The sequence below is a fragment of the Aulonocara sp. 'chitande type north' Nkhata Bay genome, linkage group LG19 (assembly GCF_057382095.1).
Source record: "Aulonocara sp. 'chitande type north' Nkhata Bay isolate Kocher_YH1m ecotype deep benthic linkage group LG19, A_spYH_male_GT1.1, whole genome shotgun sequence".
Classification (NCBI taxonomy): Eukaryota; Metazoa; Chordata; class Actinopteri; order Cichliformes; family Cichlidae; genus Aulonocara; species Aulonocara sp. 'chitande type north' Nkhata Bay.
This window is the reverse complement of record NC_141362.1, coordinates 5,805,993-5,830,548: the sequence shown is the minus strand read 5'-3', so window position 1 is coordinate 5,830,548 and position 24,556 is coordinate 5,805,993. Positions and strand designations below refer to the sequence as shown.

At 40.3% G+C, this 24,556-nt stretch overlaps 1 protein-coding gene across 1 annotated transcript in view; it reads left to right on the top strand.

Moving 5' to 3' along the window:
• Positions 1–24,556, top strand: part of npas3 (neuronal PAS domain protein 3) — a 387,868-nt gene that overhangs the window by 147,929 nt on the left and 215,383 nt on the right. The window contains exon 3 of the mRNA XM_086274721.1: positions 11,128–11,372. Within this exon, the coding sequence (XP_086130847.1) occupies positions 11,128–11,372 (245 nt within the window). The remainder of the gene's footprint in view (positions 1–11,127; positions 11,373–24,556) is intronic.

Here is a 24,556-nt window from a genome sequence, read left to right as displayed (position 1 = left end):
CCTTCCCACTGTCGCCAAAGAGCTTGCTCATAAGGGCTCACATAATTGTTGGGATTTTCTCTGTTTTCTCTGCATTACTGAAAAGTCTTTATGTTACACTTTAAAGCGCCTTGAGGCAACAGTTGTTGTGATTTGGTGCTGTATAAATAAAATAGAATAGAATTGAAATAATACACAATGATTGCACATGAGAGTGTTTTCCTAAGTTCACCTTGTTCCATGCATTTTTCTCTCTCTCCTTCTTTCTTGTTGTTCATGTTTTCATAGTGCCTCTACACACCAACACAAACACAGTGAGCTGCATTCTGTTGTTTGCTCACAACAGGACTAACTAAACACGTAATGGTTGGTTGTTGGGTATACATATGTGCAAACATACGCAGAAAAATAATTTTTAGGCCCCCTTCCTCCACACCATCATCTCACTCACCCAGCCACAGACACACACAAAGTCACAGCAAGTTTTAATCCCTTAATTTTTTAGTTTTAATTCTGCAGACGACATGGTTATTGTATCTTCGTAATCAGTATGGTCACTGAATCTTTTCCTCCCTGTACTTGATACTAAATATTTATCAGAAAATTATTCTACCTAAATTGTTGCCCTATTGCTTATTTCATTATTTCTCCTCTTTAATTCATTTTTGCCCTTCTTCTCCCCCTCTATTAATAAGAGTTTGGGTTTGGGTCTTTTATCCCCTTTTGACATCATCTTATCGCTACTCCTACTCCTCCTTCTACTCTTTTTCTTCTGTTTACTCCCTTTAATGTATTTCATATATCTCTTTATATTCAGTTTCCTTTTCTGCCTTTCTTTCAACCTCTTTTCCCCCTCCCTCCTCTCTCTCTCTCTCTCTCAGTAGGTAGATTGGATTTGGCACTCAGTCCCCTGATCAGTGATCACACGCACATGCACACATAGCGAGCAGGGGTTTCACCACCATGGCTGTGTCAGCAGGCGGGGCTTAATCCAAAGTGACACTTGTTCTCTGCCTTCCTTTCCCATCGCAATGGAAGCAATTACCCTCCTCCTGAAGGGCCTTTTGTGCTTGCGTGCATGCATGCACGTGCGCGCGCGGGCGTGTGTGTGTGTTCTCGTCCTCGCCTGAGTTGACGGGGTGGAACCTCGGCTGTGGGTCACCTGAATGGCTGAATTGAAAGATGAGGGAGAAGAGAGAGGAACAAGAGGAACAGAGAGAGACTGTCAGAGGACAGAGGGACAGTAAGATTAAATAGATAAGGATGAGAAGGAGACAGAGCTCTTTCTTTTCTTTAGCTTTATTACTCCCTCTCTTTCTCTCCTTCCTTTTTGGTCCCTCATTCATATTCTTTCTCTATTTTTGGCCCTTTTAAATAATATGTCAGAATTTGATCATTTAAACCCTAAAAAACAGCAGCTATTTCCAACACACTATAACTTACTAAATCAGATGTTTTGAGTGAATTCTTCACTACACATACATTTAGCAATTACTATATGTAATTAAAGTTTCGAGTCACTTGCTACCTGATACTAAGCATATTACTTTGTAATCCATACAAAGTGATATTTTTTTCATTACATTCTAAAATAGTTTTTGATCTTAGTTCGTTTTACGGCCCTGTTGCACAGCAGAACACTGTTTTGACTCACTTCAGACGGTAGCGCACCTCTTGATTTTTGTAACCTGACGCAGAATGGGCACTGCAGCTGGGTTGAAGATATTATTCTCCAACCGGCTGAGAGTGGTTGCTCACAACCTGCTTTCATGCAAGCAGTTGCTTGGTGAAAATGTGTGTTCAGTGACTGGTTGGCAAATGGCTGCTGGATCTTTCTGGCAGTCACAAGAGTGAAACTGGTTGTAAAAAAAACCCCAAATAAACAAATATGGTGCTGCACTGGAAATCTCCTTCCATTGCTTTGGTCACTAGCAGTTTGAGTGGAAGACTCCAACTTGTCTCCAAATACTCACAATATACTGAAAATCAGAAAATGGCGAACATTCCCGTTCATCATAAAAGTTGCGTCATTTGAAACGTGTTAGATAGGAATACCTTTACTTTAGAAAGATATTATTCGTTTCTGATAAATTGGGGTTTTTTTGCAGCAACCACTCACCAACTAGCAAGATTGCCAAGGGAGAATCTTGCTGGCCTTAGTCTCTACGCCCCAGACTAAGGCCTTAGACCAGGGGTGGGCAACTCCAGGCCACAATAGCCGGTGTCCTGCAGGTTTTAGATGTGTCCTTGATCCAACACAGCTGATTTAAATGGCTAAATTACATCCTCAACATGTCTTCAAGTTCTCCAGAGGCCTGGTAATGAACTAATCACTTGATTTAGGTGTGTTGACCCAGGGTGACCTGGAGTTTCCCACCCCTGCCTTAGACTAAGTCTAATAAATTTCCAGAAGACCAGCATGGCCTCATCACACCTTAAACCCCACTGATCTCCTACCAATCCTCTAAATTCTGCAATTGCAGTATGCAGTATGTACCATGCAGTATGTTTGCATTTGTTTTGTTAAATACAACTTTATTTAGGAACATGTTCTGAGTGTACTTTAAAGTCAAATAATAAAACACAATGACATTGGCAACCTCCACAAACTGAACCAGTATTAGGAAGTAGTAAGAATCAGATATATGGGGATTGTCCAATGCCCGGCTGATTACCGTAGCGCACTGTAGATGAACGGGTCTGTTTCCATTCATGAGCGCACCGGGGTATGAGGTGCATTAAGCGAAACTAAACAGTCAGATAAGTCAAACTTTACTCAACTCATTCTTCTTGCTTCCTCCACTTCAGTACCATTGATTCATTAATGTTGAAATCTCTCGCAGCTGATCTATTCCCATGTTGTTGCAGTATATTAATGACTAACCTCGTATTGTGGATGGATTATCTCAGTTGTTCTCCTGACTTTAGTTTGATCCGTTTACAAAATCCAGCCATGCAATTGCATTTGTCCCTAACCTTTGGAAACCATCCCGTTAACTTTTATCGAGTGGAAAAAAAGTTAGCATTCGCCCTCCAGCTTCACTGTGTTTATGTTATGCTAACATAGCTGTGTCCCTAGCGATCACGTAGTACATCATTATATACCAGCTAGTCCAACTTCAGTAACCCTACAAAAATCACTGCTGTTTAGTTTCCTGTCTTCATTTATGTTAGAAGTGACAGCAGAGCTGTACGTTTTAATTTTTTCAGAAATCTCTCAGTCAGATCATGTTTAGGTGGAAACTAGCAAACTAACTTCCTGCTAACTTCTAACTCCGTTAAATTGAATAAATTCTGTTTTCATGGATGCCTGGATGTTAAACTCAATTGTTACACCTGGTAAAACAACAACGCTAATCATTTTATTAAAGATGAAAAAATTTAGACAGTTTTTGACTCTCAGTGATGTCGGAGTGTTCGTTTTGACTTTGGGACCTGAAGTGAACGGAGTTTTGGACCCAGATTACTCTGCGAGGCTCCTGACTACGGTAGCCGCAATGCTCTGACAATCCATCAAGCAGTGTGCCTTCATAGCTTACCAAAGTTATAGTGAAACATTTTCTGACAGATTTTTGAGCACCGTGTAGCACATAAAATCAGTTCAAGGTCAGTAAGCACAACCAAAATTCATACATAAGGCGCACCGGATTATAAGGTGCACTGTCAATTTTTGAGAAAATTAAAGGATTTTAAGTGCGTCTTATAGTGTGGAAAATACGGTACTAGGGCTGATATTTACCATTTTTGTAATTACTGGCATTCTTATTGTTTTTAAATCAATTTGAAAAAAACAACAACAAACAGATTAATTTAAAATTGTTATACAATGTCCATTTGAACCAAACTTACATTTGCATAGTGTTAAACTTAACACCCATCGTACGTGTGTGTGTTTATTTATATATAAAAAAGATTTCTATCGGTTGTCTGTGATGGCTATCAGTGGTCAGGACCTCAAACCTCCCCAGATTTCCCTGTTGTCTACCTCACGGCGCTCCTGAATCATTTATCTCCTGCCTTCATCTCTTTATTTTCATATTGCTCGCTGTGTTTCTCTTTATCTCATCAGAGACATTCCTGTTTGGATGTTATTTTTGTGAAGTGCATGCTGCAATATTCTTCCTCTCAGTTTGGCCTCTGCAGATGGATGAGCTGATCATGTAAACAGATACTCAGATATCAGACAAGAGCAGAAAAATTAAGCAGGGTTTATATTGTGAAATATAAATGGAACAAAAAATGGATTTCTGTTCAATCAAATGATTGCAGGCATAAAATAAACTTTGGTCTCTGAGGAATATAGTGACACAACACAATAAGAAACATTTGGTGTGTTACGTATATTTTATTCGGTTTTTGCATGTTATATTTTGTCTGAGTGTCTCATACTGTTTTGAAAATAGTCCCATGCTGGTTTGAAAAACCATGCAGATCTGGTAGGAAACTGCTCAGAAGTACCCTGTAACCACCTTTAATAACCAGGTCTCTCTTGGAAATATCGGAAATATTTCTGACTATTATTTGCATAGGGGTGGGTTGGAAAGTTGCTTGCAGCTGCAACAGCGATTGTAGAGGGAAGCAGCTTAAACAGTCTTATCCACATGAAATTGGTCAATTTAATATGGAGAAGGGTATCTACTGGAACATGCGCTAATTTGGGCTAGCTGGAGATCAGTCGAGCTGCCAGTATCTTGGCTCAGTTTCACTTCATGTCCTGTCTAAACTAAAGTTATGGAAACGTATTAGTGAGGTTTCAAATAATTTTAAACATCAGCCTCTATGCCTAAACCTGGCCAAACAGTGAAAGCTACATTTTAAAAGCATCACAGACAAGACTCTGGCCATATAGGTCAAAAGTCTTTTGCCACCACAACACACCTACCTTCTGATGTGGACGTCTAGTTCTTTTGAAGTTGAAATTACCCTTTGTATTGTTTCAGGACTTACATAAGTAGTTTCTGATGGTTGAAATGGAATTGGGAGACGAAGCATCCTACCAACACATCTCTGCTTATAATACTGTCACCTGCAATTAAATCAGACAGTAAATCTGCTTGGCAACAGTTTGTCCTGTGACATGACTGATAGCCAGTTTGACCTCCAGTTGACCTGAAAGTTAAACCTCAGCCACTCAGTGACCTTCCCAGCGTGCTCTCTGCTTACATGCTCTTAAAATAGTCAGGCACACACGCCCTCTTGCTCTCTCTCTCTCTCACACACACACACACACAAACACACATATCTCCTCCTTTCAGCTGACAAGTTCTTTAAAAAGCCATCGACCCACCTCGCTGAACTTTACGACATGACACACACACATACACACGCACACCTCGCCTGCCGTGACAAGCTCTTTAAAACACCATCAAGTCACCCGGCTGAACTTTACGACACAGTTTCATTTCATGTTTATAAGACCCAAGCATCTCCATGCACACACACACACACACACGTGCCCCGATCACAACAAGTGTTGCATTTACCTACTCAGCCGGTACATGATAAATATGTCTGTTTGAGTCAAGGTCAAACACACCTCCTTGTCCACTGACACACACACTCACACACTCACACACACACACACACACATATTCTACACAGGCACAGCTGCAAACAGCAGACAGACATGAAGACATATTTGTCGTCCGTCAACATAATGCTTTCAAAGTTTGCGGAACAAATAAATTCCGTCTGCCTGGCTGCACCTCGCTTTCCCAGCAGCCGTCAGTGCTGACTTCATACACACAGTGGACAGATTTGTGTGCGTAAATATAGTAAATGTAGTGGGGGTTTTTTCTCACAAAAACATTTAGTGGATTTTCCTTTTTTCTCTTTTTTTCTGCTGACTAATAGCTGGAGTTACAAATGGTGACAACGTGCCTGTAGCACTGGTTTTCAGCAACTGTGATACATCAAAAGCTGACTTATATCAAAGGCTATAGTACTGTATATGCATGGTAATGTTTTTTCTCAGCCTCTCCTTTCTTACTTTTATGGTTCTGTATAGTCAAGATGATGGTCAGGAGAGCATGCATGAAACCGAATAAGCATTAAAGATAAAAATGGAATTGATGAAGTCATACATAACCATGAAAGAATGAGTTTGGGTGAAGGTGTGTTGCAAAGCAGCTTGCAGCTGTGGGCAGGCCAAGGCAAGTTAAATACTGCTCTCTGTGTGACATTTGCCTGTTTGAAGTGTAGAAATCTATCACCTGAGGCATCAGCTGATGGGACTGGCATTGAGATAAGCTCTTTTATGAGGCCATCAGCTTGCACCTGTTTGAATTGACAGCATTCATGATTTAATTTAAGCTGTAAAGTGCTGTGCTGTACCTCAAATGCTATAAATAGAATGTGTTACAATGTTACAAAAATAATACTAAAAGTCAAAAAATCAATAAAATGCAACTTTTTAGAAAGGGAGTGATTACATACGTTGAAAAAGTACTGTATTTTGTCAACCTCTTCTTTCCATTTACTATTTGTTCCCCCTGATAAATAAATGACAAACAGTATGAAAATTATACTCTCTGCCAGATGACATCCATTTTTCATCTCTAGCCCTAAACAACTCCTCCTCCTCTAAAGTGTTTGTCCGCTATCCCTCCATCTCATCCCTCTTCTTCTCTTTACCCCCCCCCCCACACACACACACACAGACACTTTTTCTCTCACACTTTTTTTTTTTTAGCTCCAGCAAAAATTAATCACCTGTCTTCCTGTCTTTGTGCGTGTGCGTATGTGTGTGTTGCCGGCAGGAAGCCCACAGAGGTTTTTAGCAGCTGATTTATTGCCGAGTTAATTCATAACGGCGTCCGATGATGATGAGAGGCTGCAGGAAAGTATGGTCGTCACTGTTGTTGTTGAAGGGTGAGAGAGAGGGGGAAAGGGAGAGAATAAACAGAGTCATTCTTTGATATAAAGTAATAGGGTGGAAAGTGATAGAGGAAAAGTAATGAAAAGAAAGTTATGGAATAAACAGAGAGACAGATTGCAAGGTGCTTTAAAGTGTAGTTTTAATATGAAGAAAAGTAGAGAAAGAGGGAGGAAATGGGATTAGCAAAGAGGGTGATCTTTGTTGGTGTAGTTTCCTTCTTTCGTTCACTGAAGAAGACGTGACAGTTTAATGTGAAAGTGTTTAGATTTCCCTCCCCAGAAGAATGTGCAAATGCTAATTAGTGTGGAATCTTAGTTTATTTCCATTTACCATATCAAAAGGCAAACACCACTGAACCTACAAACTAGACCTACAACCATTAAGACCGACAAAATGTCTGCTGTGGTGCTACAAAAAAGTAAGCTACTGTGTCAGTCGCTATACCAGACAGTCACCATATTAGAACAGCTGTCTTTGGCACAGGCCAGAATCTGTTTGAACTGGAGAGAGGGGCCAGAGACAATCTTCTGTAAAAGTCTAACTTTGGAGTAAGGGCATTGCGCTACAGTAGTGTGGCGGAGGGGTGGTCCCTGGCGTAGCCTAGGGGAGGGGTGGAGCGGTGAGCTCAGGGGGGTGGTACCGGGAGGCAGGTGAGCCACAGGTCGTGGCGATTGTGCCATGAGTGTTTTCCTTCTGTGTGTCTATATAGTGACGGCAGAGTCGAGGGGGAGGCGGGCTGGACCGGGACGAGCTGTCACGGCGCATTGTTATTATAAATAAAAACGTGATCAAGAGCATAAACGGTGTGTGTGTGTGTGTGTGTCGCATACATCACAAGTAGCTTACCTGATATGGAAATAGGAATCAAAAGAAAATAAGAAATCAACAAGTCATAAAGTTAAGAGGTAAGAGCTAAGAGACTTTAAAATGGGTAATATATAACTGACAGACAGCCCACAAGAAGTGACTTTAAACTGGTTATTATGAACAGTTGTTTTATTGTGAAGTGACTTCTAAAAGATAACCCCTCTGGTGGCTGTAGTAATTATAATAATGTAGGGAGGAGACTGGGGTCTACAAAAAAGGGAATTTTAACACAGGACACCAATTTTGCATTTTTTTCTTTCACTCATGGCTTTAATCAGAGAGCACAGAGTGTGCTGTAATTTCTTTTTGGTTACTCTGAGCTCACTGCTGCATGATTTCACACAGTCATGTAGCAAAGGAAGCAACCTAAGGGGTGTAACAAGCAAGAATAATGATAGTAATTGATAATATTCTTTTGTGATGGTCATGAATTTGTAAGCTTCTGTGCAACATTACTCTTGTATTGGTGAAGAGGTGTAAAGAGGTTTTTTGTGTCCTGTCTCCCTTCCCTCACCCCTAGGTAGATGGCTGGGCGATATGATCCCAAATTCATATCTCAATGTTTTTTTAGCTGGATGGCGATATACGATATATATCTCGATATTTTTTTAAAGCCAAAAGGTAAGAACAAAAAGAGAGTTCTTAGTCAAAGCTGTGTCCCAGATGTCACACAGGCACTTTTATTAACATACAGCGTAGATGTACATGAATAAATAAAAGAAAACAATGTTGTTTTTGTGCATAACAAAAAGCTCACAACTGTTCAGTCAAAATGTAAACTAACAGACGCTGAGGATAATAACAAAGACAGATTTCACAGCTGCTCTGTTCCCAAAAGTTCTACTGCGTGACCGACAGCCTGGAGTTTGAAATCCTCTTTGTAACCACGTCTCTTACAGGTGCCATTTGTGGTCCATATACACACAATACGGTAATATTACGTTGAAGCACAGTACGTATCACTCCGCGAGGCTCCAGACCACGGTAGCCGTAATGCTCCGACAATCCATCAAGCGGTGCAGCTGCAAAGTCGTACTAAAACATTTTTTGACAGATTGCTAAGCGCTGTGTACCACATAAAATCAGTTCGCGGTCAGTAAGCACAACCAGAATTCATACATAAGGCGCACTGTCGATTTTTGAGAAAATGAAAGGATTTTAGGCCATGCAGCTCACAGGGGCTGTATGTCATTAGCGCGCTTAGCTCGCTAACACGTTGACGCCGTCCGTTGCCGTATCCATCGTGTCGTTGCCTGCAGGTGAAGCGATGGGGGAGGGGGAGTTGTGTTCAGTGAAGGAGAGAGGCGAGGCCGAGTAACGTTGCATAGAGACAAAAGTGGACGAAAGAGAGGCAAACTTGCGGCTCCACAAGTATAATTATAACGTAATATATATTATATCGATATAAACGATATTGTTACATCTTATATCTCGTATAAAAATATATTGATATTTTAAAAAACTCGATATATCGCCCAGTCCTACTTCCTACCCCTGAACCTGGTTCTCCTGGAGGTTTCTTCCTGTTAAAAGGGAGTTTTTCCTTCTCACTGTCACCAAGTGCTTGCTCATGCAGGGTTGTCAGATTGTTGGGGTTGTCTCTATGATTATATAGTGTTTACCTTACAGTATAAAGTGTCTTGAGGTGACTGTTGTTGTGATTTTGTGCAATAGAAATATAATATAAGTGACTTGAAATTAAAATGTCTCATCCTTCTCTTCAAGATAAAAAAAAAAAAAAGGTTTAAAGCAGTGTTGGTGAAACTGGCCGTGGCGGACACGTGTTGTGTGTGTCTTCGAGTGCTCCTGTATCTGTAAAAGCATTATTTGAAGACCATTTTAAAACCACACCATATTTGTTACCATACTGTATCTATGGGCATAATTGATCATTTTTCTCTTATGAATGTTTATTAAGCTTTTTATTCCAGTAACACATGATTACCAGTGTTGGGCAACTATAATTAATTATAGTTATCAAAAAAGTAACTGAGTTAGTAACTGAGTTACAATATTCTAAAAGTAATTATTTACTTGAGCAGTAACTATTGCGTTACTTTAAAAAAATGTTTAACCCTCTGGGGTCCAGCGTGTAATTGGCCATTTTTAACTACTTTTGATGTTTCCTCTACATTTCACCTTTAAAAACAGTTTATTTGCCTTGTTTGGTATCATCCTTTTCAGCACAACCTCACGTGTCTGAATTTACAGTTATGTTTTCATTTTGACATACTGCATTAACACAATTGATCTAAAATCAGACAAAAAACATAAAATCAGAGTAGAAAAAGTTATATTTTTCACTGTAACAACCACTAAACATGTTTAATGAATCATATTTCATAACTTTAAATGCAAATATAAATGGTCAATTTTAAAATCCTGTGCACAAGTTTTGCAAACAACAAAGTTATTTGCATCAATTTACCTTTTACCTTGATTTTTTTAATAACCATTTCAAACTATTTACAGAACAATCAGCTGTTCTTTATTCAATAAGATGCCACACAAATTATTTGTGCCACTCCAAAAAAATAATTTCTGTCCACTATAAAGGAGAACATCACAGCCTGATACCTACAGGTCTGACAGCAGCAGGTGTATCACTCCTGTTTCTACCTGGAGACAGCAGCCGCCTCATTGTTATGACACACAACACAAAACTATCCACAACACTACACACTAACTACACAAGACAACACATTAGGTACACACTCCAAACACGCTAAACGTCACAAACGTCACTCCTAACACTTCCCCTGTTTTTTTTTTTTGTTTGTTTGGGGTTTTTTGCTCATAAGCAGAGAGTGCTCGCTGCGCTGTCCTTAGACAGTAAACGTGACGAAACTATTGAGGAAAAAATGCTGCGTATATATTGTTTATCATGACTCTGGTTTTACGTGGCCTATCAACACAATTTAAAAACTGGTATATATCACCTTGTTGCTTTGTCTTTAAGTGGTCATGTGATTGGCTTACCTCGACTACTTTATTCTTCCTCAGTCAAACAGCAGCACTCATGTGATTGTTTTGCTCCCTTAGCTCCAGGTGTTGTGCTAGACAGTGATCGTGATTGCCGTCTGCGGGAGCGCGCGCCGCTGCTTAAAGCTGTAGCGTTCAGATTACTTACAGCTACTTCCGTGCAGCTGATATAAAATGCGGTAAGCTGAACACAGCTCCAACTGTCTGTTTGTTGAAAAATAGTAACAGACCGCATTAGTAACTGTAACGGCGTTGTAACGATAAGAATAGTAATTAGTTAGATTACTCGTTACTGAAAAAAGTAACGCCGTTACTTGTAATGCCGTTATTCCCATCACCGATGATTACTGAAAATCACGTTCTGCACAACCCTTTTATGTGATCAGATTTCTTTTAACTTTTTTTTTTTTTACTCCTTACAGGCTGCAGGCTCTGAGGAAGGAGAAGTCACGGGACGCGGCAAGGTCGCGTCGGGGAAAAGAGAACTTTGAGTTTTATGAACTGGCCAAGATGCTGCCACTGCCAGGTGCCATCACCAGCCAGCTGGACAAGGCCTCCATCATCCGGCTCACCATCAGCTATCTGAAGATGAGGGATTTCGCCAACCAGGGAGACCCACCGTGGAACCTGCGAATTGAGGGACCTCCGCCCAACACCTCGGTCAAAGGTAGAATACACATTGGAAACGTGTGGTTCTGTGTATTTAAAAAAAAAAATCATTAAGAACCAAGAAAAGCTTGTTTAAGGAATAAAACATCTGAAATATAAAAACTCAAATTAAAAATGTTCTTTGTAGTGTAGTTGGTTCGTGTCCTAGCACAAGTATATATATATTTTTTTCTTTTGCTTGTTGATTATTTGAATCATGGTATCTTATAAGCCACACCTGCAGAGACTTAGCCAACATCTCAGACCACTGAGCTGCTGCTAACTGACACACTGATTATTTGTTTCTGATGCATCAAAGCCTGAGAAGAACTTTTCAGTTGAACACTTGGTCACATCAAATCATAATTAAGCTCAGACATACAAATATATGCAAGGCAATGAAATTACAGGTTACCACTACATCCATAGTCAGCCTCACGAGTAAAAAAGTATTTACCCTCTGGGCAGCTGGTTCCTACTAATGGAAAACATTACTAATTGATTCCTCTCTCTCCATACCTAAACAACAGATTAGACTGCATTTTGTAAAAGGTCAACCTTAGCACACGTATGCTGCATTGCAGCCATAGGTTACATATTAACAAAAAGGGATGTGGTTCCTGTGTCTGAAAAGTTAAACCTATGCTAAAGTCTACTAAACTGGATAAGGATTTTTTCTCTCTCACTATGAATAAGCCTGTGGTTCTGTTTTTTCACCATTCATGCATACTGGAATAGGTTTGATTATGCTTTTTTTCTTTCTTCCAACTTTGTTTTTCACAGATGAAGAAAAATTGGTTGCGTTCTTAAGAACTGTTGACTGCAAATGACTAGTGTAGCTTTAGCAACTCACAACTTCAGATTTTCTGTCGAAATGGACGTTTAATATGTGATTATAGCTGATTTAGTGAACAGAAAAGGGTTTGAAACTGGCTTGATTCACCGTGTTGTACCGAAACAGTTGTCTGGCAAGAAAATCAGAACCTGTGTGAGAACAGATGTAACTTGAGTTCAGTTAGCTGCAAATGATGCGCAAGCTAAATACAAAGTGGTGACATTGTTTATTGGAAATAAAATTAATCCTCAGGAGAATGCAAGTCCAGATTGCACTGGCTTGACATAATCTAGAGGTGGTTTGCCACTTCATTAGGGAATGCTGGGACCCTGTTGTAATTAAATGTGCTATATAAATAAATAAACTATAACTATAAATATAACTGTGTTATACTGTCCTAAAAACCACCATAGAGTGGTAGAATGGTATAGCCCAACTCTGGACAGAATAAATCCTTGTTTCATTCTAGACATTTGACCCACTGTGTCGGCAAAACCGAAACACTGCCTACTTAGCTGACTGAAGCAGCGCCTGTGTAAAATGTAAATATTGCGGATGAGATGAGAGTAGACCTGACTGCTGGATGTGAAAGACGCTAAGTTTAACTTTGTGTGTTAAAGAACTGTTTGATATAAACTTCTTTTTTCTTTTTACTTCATTTGTTATGATTTTGGCACTTGTGATTTTTCACTGACTGCGGCAAAAGTGCTTTTCTTACCCCTGTGTATTATATCTAATGGTCAGCAGGGAAAGTCCAGTTGTATAGTCAGCTCTCTTGACCCGTACTTTCACTAAACGCTTTCCTGATGTGTTTATTGCCTCAGTTGATGGTTTAAAGTTATACTGGATGCAAAACGATGATTATTTTGTACATTTAGGTTCTTCATTAAAGTCAAAAGGGAGGATAAAGCACAGTATACCTTTGGGAGGGCCTAGCTTGTATTTAAAAAATGCTCACTTCAAAACATCAAAAATATAACTTTGTAAACTGGTGGGTGACTTCATGGTTATTACATCCATTTTTTTTAGTTTACAGTCAATAATTCCAGCTTTAAATGATTTAAACCGGGAGTGTCCAACTCCAGGCCTCAAGGGTCGCTGTCCTGCAGTTTTTAGATATCACCCTGGGTCAACACATCTGAATCAAATGATTAGTTCATTATCAGGCCTCTGGAGAACTCATTTAGCCGTTTAAGTCTGTGTTAGCTGTGTTGGATCAAAAACCTGCAGGACACTGGCCCTTGAGACCTGGAGTTGGAAACCCCTGAATTAAGCACTCATAGATGAGTTTCAACTTTTTATGGATTCCATCAAAAAATATTGCAGTTTTGTTAAAACTTTTAAATTAAAAGTGAGAAAGATTCTTTCTGAATAGATAAAGTTACAAACACCTAGCTTTATCAGAGATACCTTTGATAAAGGCATCTTTTAAATTTCTCTGACAATCCCAGTGAAGTTATTCACAAATTACTTTTTTGGTAATGAAAATTCGCATTAAGTTTGTTCTCATATGGAGAAAAAATATATAAAGCTTTCAATATTGTTTCACCAGTTTCTTCTTTTTTCCCCTGTGCTAATTTCAGCACAAAGCCTTTTTAAGTTTTTTTTCTTGTCTTTCTGATCCTCACTACATTTTTTATTACCCTTGGACATTGTATGTCATTTAAAGTTAAAACATAATTTTGAAGTTTTTGCATAATAACAGTTTTTTTGATTGATTGATTGATTTTTGACCCAGATTACCTCTTTTCACCCAAAAAGCTGCCAGTGCAAGCGGAGCCATAGCAACAGCTTTACTGCCCAATTTAGTTTCCACAAAAGCTCATCTTTGTGTCTTCAAACGAACATTTTTATTCAAATGAAAGTGAACACGCAAACATAGGCGTATCAGGCTTACAGCTAGCAGCATTGCAGCGACTGTGTGGCTCTTTAAACTGCTATCAAACAACTTGCAAAAGCTGCAGAAACGCACCACGGTCTCTCTCTCTGTCACACACACACACACACACACACACACACTCACTCACACACGGCTAGCTTCAGCGCTAAGTGATTTTTCTGTGAAGGGAACATTAAGCTTTGATGAATTTCTGCCTGGAGTACCAGAGTGTACACAGCACTTGTGAATCTAAGTGGAATTTGCCTTTGAAATGGCCCCTTTGTGCGACGCACTTAAAGGAGAAGAGGAGCGTTTGCTTTTAAAGGGGACATTTGGGCTTGTAGGAATGACCCAAAGATGAAAGCAAATTGTCTGAAATTTCTAGGGGCGACAGTGCGTTTCACTGTTTGTGTGTGCTGTAAGAACTACAGTACAACCATATTTACCTGAGAACAAGAGTACACGCAGAGCGAGACTGTAGTTGAGTGTGAGTGAATAAAGGTAAGGTGTATGTATCGGTGTTTCTACACATGAGCACGTCTAATGTGTGTGCTCACACATGCCCTCTCCGCACAACAGCAGATGGCATCATTGTCGGCAGCGCTTTGAAGAGGCGCATGCATTTTAATGAACAGAACCAAAACGTATACACCAGATAATGTGTGCATGTGTGTGAGTGTGTGCTGGGTTGTTTTGGAGCTCTCAGGGCTGTGTGTTGTATACTTCCTGTAACACAGCCCTGCAAAAGACAGCATCATACTAAATCACATTTAACACGTGTGTGGAGGTACAAATATTATATGAACAACCCTTAATCCTCCGTTTGACTTCTTGTTATTTATTCATTTATTTTCAGAACCTTAACTTTGTGATTGCCTCTGTGTGATACTTTCAGGAAACCCTGTCCAAAATAGATTTCTAGTTTTTGTTCATTTATATTAATTCTGACTGGCCACACTGGCCGTTATAAGGGACACAATTATCCAACCAACTGAGAAAACTGCTCACAGTCTCATTATTACACAGATAAAATCAAACCTGACAATGTGGATGTCCTAGAAATAAAAAATCAACAAATCCTCAGTGTGAAGGTCAAAAACACAAAACAGACTTTGCTTAAATAGAAGTGCAAAGTGAGGTTTTTATGTCCATACGCACACACAGCAATTCAATCAGACTGTCCCTCTTGTGCACACAACATATACAGTACATGATATGCTTCTCTCTCTGCAAGGTTGTATGTGCGTGTTTAGGTTGTCTTTACTCTCTCTCCTATTGACTGACACTAATGAATGAATATCCTTCTCTAGAAGACTGTGTGCGAGTGTGTATGTGCATCCATGCCTATGTGACTTTTTACTTTGTAATTGTTTTGTGTGTTGCAGCCTATGTGTGTGCGTGCGTGCGCGTCTGTGTATTTGTGTGTTTCGCAGTGTTTGGAACAGCAGAGAATTATTGATTTTGGCCTCTGTGTAGCTGCTCTGCATTGGTTCAGGTAATGAAGATCGTTCTGTGTATGTGTGAGTCTGTGTGTGTGTGTGTGTGTAGTATTCCTACTTATGACTCCATACTCTTTCTGTTTTTCCATCTGACAATATCCTCATTTGTTGTTTTTCCCTCCTTGGTTTTAGTTTTTCTCTGTCTTCCTCTCTCTTTTTCCTCTAATTTCTTTCACTTTAGCACTTTTTCTTTTCTCTTCCCCCTCCCCATCCTGTACACATCTCTGTTTCTTCCTTTTTAATATTTCTTTTCAAAAGGAAGAAGGAAAATTAGATATGATTTCTGATCACATGATTTTGATATGTGTGCTTGCATTGTGCATTCCTTTTTTATCCTTTCTCCTCTCATTTCCATTTCCTTTCCCCAACTTATATTTCTCCTCTTTTCAGTTAAATTCAGTTTTTCTTCTAACTTCTTTTCCATTTGTCGTGTTTGTTGTCTTTCTTGTTTTGTTCATTCTCACCTCATGTTGTGTCCTTCCCTTTCTTCCCCTCTACTTCCTATCCTTTCCCCTTTTCCCCTCACACCACCTTCCTGTTTCCTTACCTTTTCCTCTTCGTCTTTTCCTTTATTTTGGTTCATGCACTATATTAAATCCTCTTTCGCTTTCTCCTCCTCAGTTGATTCTCCTTTCCCACTCCTAACGCTTCACTTTCTTAACCTCCGTTTGACTTTTTTCTATTTCCTTCTCCCCATTCTCCATTTCCTCCATCCTCTCATCCACTTCCTGTAATCACCTTTCTTCCACTCCTTCCTTATCCTCCTCCACCCTTGCACTTCATGCCCCTGTACACCTTCCCCTCCTCCCCCATTGACCTTTGCAGTAATTGACCCATCAGTTGCTCTTCTACAGTTTAGTGTGGGAGGTTTTGACTTCCTGTCAGTAAGAGTCTCCACATCTGCTACAGGACTCCACACAAACAACCGTGACCTTTGGAGCATCCTGACACCCAGCCCATTTTGTGTGTGTGTGTAAAAACGATTGACCGCTCACTATTTAAGTGCGTAGGTGAATGTCGGTCGTTGTGTTTATGTGTGAATTTATGGTGGTGTTTGTGGTTGCATATGCAGGTACAGTATGTGTGTCCGGTAGTGTGTATGAAAAGCTTTGAGGGTCTCTGTTTCTGTCTGACAGTCTGGTGTTTGTGCGTGCATCTGTGCGTGCCTGTGTGTGTGACCCCCTTCGACACCTGGCTATTCATTATGCATGCAGAGAGCAGCAGACACCAAAATGCCACACTTCATGAGCCAGTCTAAAAATCAAGACACACACACTCACTGTACTCCACTCACAAACAAACAATATACGCACTAATCCAAACACACACACAAGTTTTGCACATACTTTTTTCTGACAATATTCAGAGAAATACACATATAAGGATATTAAGAAAACACACAGGTACCGGCATAAATACGAACTCCACCCTACTCCTTGTAAACACACCTTGTTCATATCTGTGCTGCTTTACATTCTGTATAAATATCCTCTCTCTCTGTTATTAAAAAATAAATTATGGCATTTTTTATAAGATCCACATACCTAGTTATGGCTCAGTGCATGAGCTCACGAGACTCATGAGGAATATCAGGTGTGTGTGGGTGGGTGAATGCGAGCTCAGGATCTTTCACTGCAGTTTTTAATGTGGAAAAATTGTGTATTTTCAAAGTTGTGTTTTAAAAAACAGCCCTGTGACAGACTGGCGACCTGTCCAGGGTGTACCTTGCCTCTCTCCCAATGACAGCTGGGATAGGCTCCAGCGCCCCCCGCGACCCTGAAAAGGATAAGTGGAAGCGAATGGATGGATGGATGGTGTTTTAAAAAAATACACTTACAGTAGACTGTGCATACGTAAAAAAAAAAAAAAGTTCTGGAACATAAAATGTGTCAAATCACATCAGATAACATTATCACATTAGTAACAAACTTTGTAACCTTTTTAGGGACCCTATAGTACTATAGGCCTGTTTTAATAGTGAAAAACACATTTAGCAGATTATTGGTTTGAAAGACACTAGTGGCTAAGAACTTTGGAATGTTAGCATAATAGATCCATTGGTAACGCTATTCAACAATAGTCAGGGAGACTTTCTTTGTGCCTTTATGCCTTTATAGATTTTGCTTGCTAACTAGGTTTGGTAGCATTAACTAATAACTTCACTCTCAAAAAGTGCTCCAAAACCAAGCCAGCCATGTTGGAGAGCGTCCTCATTCACAACGTGTAACATACCAACGATTTGTCACGTCCCAAGGCGTCTCATAGTAACGCAAAATGTAACCTTCCGCGTCCGTATGATACGCTCCGGATTGTGGATGGAATCCAATAGAACAGACCTTCCCAAAGTGTGGGGGGCGCAGAGCCATGGCAGGGGGGGCGCCAGATGAAAAGGGGGGAAAAAACCAAAACGCTTGGACACTGCTAGCACGGGCGCCCACAGAAACGCAAAGCAGGAGATGAAGCATAGCTGAATATGTTTCCAAACCAACTTCATTCTAAGCCAAAGACTAGAAAATATGGTGAAGCATATCTTCCCTTTGGTTTCACCTGCACAAGTGCCAAGGTAGGTCTCCCTGCAGAATTGCTTTTCCCTTCGTCGGGAGCAGCGCTGGGCTGTTTAAATCACGGACAAACAGGATCCCACATTCTTGATTTTTAGTTCAAACACTTGTTGTAATGACTAACTACTCCTGACATTTTGGAGATATACATACTATACTATACTTTATAGTTACAGTGGGATACAAATAATATCAGGCTGATCCTGCCACGATTTGTTCCCCCGGTTCAAATCATTAACTGCGAGTGTATATGTAAGCGTGTAAAAACTGCAGATAGTCAGATTAACAGTATTTTGTCTCTATCTGCCATTCCACAATTCATCTCCTGTAAACAATAACGTGGCGCACAGCGTGACGTGAAAAAAGGCACATACCTTTGACGTTGCGTGACGAACTCTGTATTCCTCGTCCACACGTAAACGCAAAAAAGGAGTTTTGAAAAAAATCTGTTTACAGTGATTCGAAACGCCGTTTACGTGTGGACGAAACAGCTGCGTTTTCAAAAATACCCGTGTAGGTGCGGACGTAGCGTAAATTAGTTAGTAGTTTATTTTCTTATTACCTTTAATTAATTGCAGATTACTTGTATTTGCTTAATTTTTTACTAAATGTTTGAGGTGTGAAATAAACCACAATGGAGCAAAATATGTATGTGTGTGGTTGGAGGATGTGTGCATGTGTGTGCGTGCACGCGCGCACGTGGGGGGGCGCGAACATTTTTCTTGTAAAACAAAGGGGGGCCCAGCAAAAAAAGTTTGGGAACCACTGCAATAGAATGACGCTCCCAGAGCTCCCCACAGATCAGAAAGGAGCAGCCACACTCCTGTGTAAAAAGATTAACCGTTACTTGTCCATCATTCACCATGATAATGCAGTCCAGGATTTAACTCTGCTAATATCAGTACATGTAAATTTATTCCTTCCCTCTACGGAGATTTGTGTAAGCCCACAAAAAAAAAAAAAAAATGTTGTAGCCTAAATCTGATTGAGATGATTCTATATCAAGTCATGTTGTGAAGTATTGTCTGCATTGTTTAGTGTGTATTTATGTGAGTGTGTGTTCCTATCCACTTAGCATTACATACAGCCAGACTGCCGCTTTATACAAAATCAACCTCCTGCTTCGAGAGACTCTAAGCACTGAGTGAGAGAGAGAGAGCGAAAGAGAGACACGGGGGGAAAAGAGGCGCATCAGAAGAAAGCGCCTGAGTAGAAAAATGAGAGGGATAACGACAAGACGGGGGAGAAAGAGAGAAAAATAAACGAGATAGTCAATTAGAGAGACAGAGGCTATCAGTGAGGCTGAGAGAGAGAGGCAGAGAGACAGAGAGGGAGAGCAGCAGGAGTCTCGTCTCGTTATGATCCATCTCGTCTCTTTGTACCAGCTGACGTTTTTATGATGCGGCCTGCTGGCTGGGCTAATGGCTTCCTCCATTATACTGAGGGAACACAGTGACCCCGACACCCGGATAAACACAGCACTCACATCAAACCCCTCCCACCTGCCCAACCCAGCCTGCACACTGCAATCCGACACTGAGTCAGCGATGAAGCTCGTTTCAAACCGAGAGATGGAGAGAATTTAAAAAAAGGTACAGAGATAAGTTGTTCCCCAAACACTAAAAGGTTTCCAACAGGCGTCCACTGCCTGCTGTATGGCTGGGATTTTTTAGTAAGTGCCTGGTGTCAGTACTGTATTCATTCAAAGGTAAAGCAGCTCAACGCCAAAAAGGAAAGGACTTTCCAGTTAAATTTTGAATATTCATAGCTTTCATAGTTGTGTATAGTACTTTACATTATACATGACTTGATGAATTGTCAAAGGTCGGGGTGTTTTTTCAACTTGAAATATAGTCTTCAAGTATAGGAGTTCAACACTGTCGAACTAAAGGTAACTCTTTTTAAATTACATTTTCCTGATTACCTTTATCTATTGACAAAATATATTTTTTATGTTCTCCCACCAGTAACAGAATTCCTTGTAGTTTAAGCATTCACACTGACAGTGCATTGGAAACCAAAAGCACAAATCAAACGGCAAGTTCAACTTTCTGCAATGACAGGACAGACACCCTAATTAAATTAAAGTTGCATATCAGGCATCCATGCAGGTTACATGATGGGGCTTCAGTGTTCATCCCCACCCATACAGGAAGCAATTCACATACAGTATCACATTGCTTTGTTGCAGATGGTTAAATATCCTTCACTTAAGCTAAGTATCCTTCAGTCTTATTAGCAGTCATTTCAATTGCTCACTCCAAAGCTGAGAAAAGTTTATTTCAGGGTCCTCCCAACTTTCTGCTGCCAGTGGTTATTTGGCCCGTGGTTGATAGAAGCTGGTGAATGTCATTAACTTTGAGTTGTCTGGACATTGTCTGGACCACATTGTTGCTTTTGCATGTAGCCAAAATTTTTCATCATGAGCTTAATATTTTTTGCTATCTATTAGAAATGGCAAAGTTCTTTAGGCAAGCTCTTTTTAATGAATGTCATTGCAAGATCTTTCAAAGACAGAATACAATTTAAAGCTGCTCCTCATGGAAGTATGTTTAAAATATGGATGTGACTGGTGCAAATTTAAAAGAAACGTTGTGTTTTTGTAACTTCAAAGCTATCTAAGATCAAATATAGTAATCTGAAACGTTTTTCACTTGAAGTTTTCAGAGTATGCATTTTAAGATGCATATTATCTGGATTTGTTTTGACAGATTAGACTTGCTCTAACAGCTCATTGTTTCTTTCTGTAAACTAACAACTCGAATATCCTTCCAGCTGTTGCATTCAGGTTAGACGTCATTTAACAGCAGGCTCAACTTCCCACTGATATCTGAAATAAGACAACACAACTCGTCTTCTAAACTAAAGCGCAGCATGTGTGATTGAAACCATATAAAACACAGGGCCTCTGCTATTTGCATTACATCATGCACACACTGGGTGATAATTGTTATGTCTTTCGCCAAAATACCCCCTATCTAGTTGTAATCATTGCAGCTTTTTACCCTCGGATCTCATCTTAAACATAAAACGAAGAAGCGAGGCAGCTCCTACTTCTCAGCATAATAAACTTGTCAAACGCAGCTTTGGTTCTCTCACTGCAAAAACCTGTGGCGCTCCTACCGGCCCCCAGCTTAGCCCCGTTTGGCTCTGCAGCCGACACGCCGCTCCACCCGCTGGCTAAAACCACTCCCCTTGCATGCTCGCACTTAATAAACAGAGGGTAATTTGGCCAGCTGCGAGTGTGAGATGTTTTGATTCCCGAGTCACAGTGTAAAGAAAAATGGAATGACAGAGGGAGAGGGAAACAGCAGTAATTATAAAACTAATTACCAAATGTTGATGATGCCCATAGGCTTTGCATAACTAAATTTAGACGAGGAAATTGCTTTCGGCCGCCGACGTGGCTGCTGGGCATTTTGTTCATCTTTTCTTTTTTTTCTTAATTCTTCTCGTCCTGCCTGCTGTCACACACTTGCACACTGAAGAAAAAAAATCACCATGGAAACAATTATTCAAACACCTATCTTTTTTGTTGGCAAACACAAAATGGCTCCGGGAAGTGTTCTTGTCCAACAATGTGGTGTAATGACAGAAAATATAGCTGCTTGTTTCTGTTTACCCCATGAAAGACATAGCAATTAAGTACAACACAGAGATGCTCACAGAGAAACTAAAAGACATTCACTTATTGAATCAGGCTGTGCCGCTCTCTGCGGGTTTGCATATGAAAGACGTGTTTTTGTCTCGCCGAGCGTCTGCACAGATTTGTACATAGCTGAGCTCTGACGCCTGATTTTCCTCTGGAGTGATTGCAGAAATGTCGACTGTTGGTTTAAGTTTCTATTAGATCCTACTTTGATCAGTCCAGCGTGAACAAGCAGAGTCTCTGAATAAGTGTTGAAACCAAAGTGGTGTGACTGACTAAACTAAAAGAATTTACAGGGAAATATCTTTCACAGATAGAAGGCTAAAAAAATGGAAATAAAACAAGTGAATGTAAAGCAGGGATTATACTTATTTGCAGACACAGAAAGATGCATACACCACGGTCAAGTAAGCATTCCTGTTATAAATCTCCTAAACTTCTTCTTCTTCTCCACCTGATCGGCACATACGTCATTGGTGCATTATAGTGTAGTTTCTCAGCAGAGAAGTTCTAGCATGCTTTCAGATGCAGAAACACCTTTAAGTTGTTGGGACTACCTGAACTGGTTCCTCTGCAACTTGGCTTTGTTTCTCCGAAGCCCTGTCCACACAGGAAGCTCACAGATGGTTGGTCGTCCAGGCTTCGGTTGGCCTCCGGTTGCCTCCGGTTGCCTCATCAAGTCTAGTTGTACAGTGCAAAGCATGTTAGTTATGTTAGTCCAAATTCAACAACTCGTTTGAGGTCTGGTGATTGCAAAGGCCATAGCACGCATTATTTTCTGACTTATTTAACCAGTCAGTTCAATTTAATTATATTGTATTTATACAGTGTTGGGAAGGTTACTTTTAAAATGTATTCCATTACAGAATACAGAATACATGCCCCAAAATGTATTCTGTAACGTATTCCGTTACGTTACTCAATGACAGTAACGTATTCTGAATACTTTGGATTACTTAATATATTATCATGCTTTTTACAGCAACGTGAATGTACTATTGCTGTGTGATTTATTACTATTACTGAAGGTCCGCGACTCCGAGCTGTAGTAAAGGGACCTCTGACTAGTACGGCGGGGTCCCTGTCGGCTCGTAGCCGAAAAATAGCTTTACTTTGTTGTGTGGGTCAACTTTTCTTGACAGAGAGAGGCGTTGAAAGGCTGCTCCAACAGAACTTATTGTTTTCGGAGGAAAACACGAACACGGTGTACAGTCGAGTCTTAATAGCTTACTTACAACTGGGCTCGTCAGGCACTCTTCTTGGCTGAAGTGGTTATTATTATATTTACATGCTTCCAGCTCCCGTTTTTCCTCGATGACAACTCGTACCTTTCCACTCCCCTTTTTCTCCCTCCTCGCTCTCACAGACACATAACGTGTATGGCAGTCCGTTCTCCCTGCAACACGGACTACACTGCCCATGATGCTACATTCTTTAGAGCTATGCTTGTAGCATTCTGCCTGTTAGCTTAGCACAACAACAACAACAACGAAAAGGCGCTCTTTTTCTCCCTCCTCGCTCTCACAGACACATAACGTGTATGGCAGTCCGTTCTCCCTGCAACACGGACTACACTGCCCATGATGCTACATTCTTTAGAGCTATGCTTGTAGCATTCTGCCTGTTAGCTTAGCACAACAACAACAACAACGAAAAGGCGCTCTCTCACCCAGGAAACACACAGTCGCAGAGAGAGAGAGAGAGCGTCGCCCTGTAACCATGGCAACCGTAACGCTGCCGCCCGGAACAAAAGAACGTAGCTGTCAAACAAAACCCAAACAGTCCTGACCCGCGACAATATGAAACAGGAAAGTACCGCAGTGTAATCCATTTATTTCAACAAAGTAACTGTATTCTGAATACCACCTGTTTAAACGGTAACTGTAACGGAATACAGTTACTCATATTTTGTATTTTAAATACGTAACGGCGGTACATGTATTCCGTTACTCCCCAACACTGTATTTATATAGTGGCAAGTCACAACAACAGTCTTCTCAAGGTGATTCAATGAGACATTTGCCCCTTGATGGGAACAGTGTTGTTCTAGAAGAGACCATCATGGTAGAAATGTTTCATTATGCTAACCAGCAACTACATTGGCTTTGGAAGGGAGTCCCTCGTTATAAACTTCCAATGTAAAATTCCTAATTTCATAGGTGAAATGGATATGTTTAGAGACAAATATAATAAATGGTTTTGTAGTCCAATCTTTTTAAAACTCAACCACTTGGATTAATGGTTAGCTCGGCACTTGGCCACTTTGATTAATAGTCCCTCAAAGGAACTCGGGATCTGATTTAGAGAGCCAATTGAAAGCACTGTTTAACCTCGCTCCATTGTCCTTATTTATTTGGTTGGATTTGGTGACAAGATTTCCAAATGTATTCCTTTTGAGATAGAAGGCCCTCTTAGCTGTTCTCTTTACAGGCACTGAGAAACGCTCAGTGCAAATGAAGAACATCTTATGGTCTTCCACAGATCTTTGCCCCTTATACAGTCATTTTAGATATATGATGTTTTCAATGTGAGATCTTACTCAGCCAGGTTTGCGCCTGTCCTTATGTTTTTTTTTAATACATTTTATTAGTCATTTGTTGACTCTAGTTAGTCTGTGAAAGCATTTCAAGGGCCACTGATGACAGCTGAGAGAAACAGATGTAATCCTTTAAAACATAACAAAACCTGGAAAAGCTGAAAGAGCCTGAAAACCTTTGGAATGTGTCACATTTATGTTGTCATTGCTAGTATGTTTTGCTAGTTTGACCTTTTTTCCCATC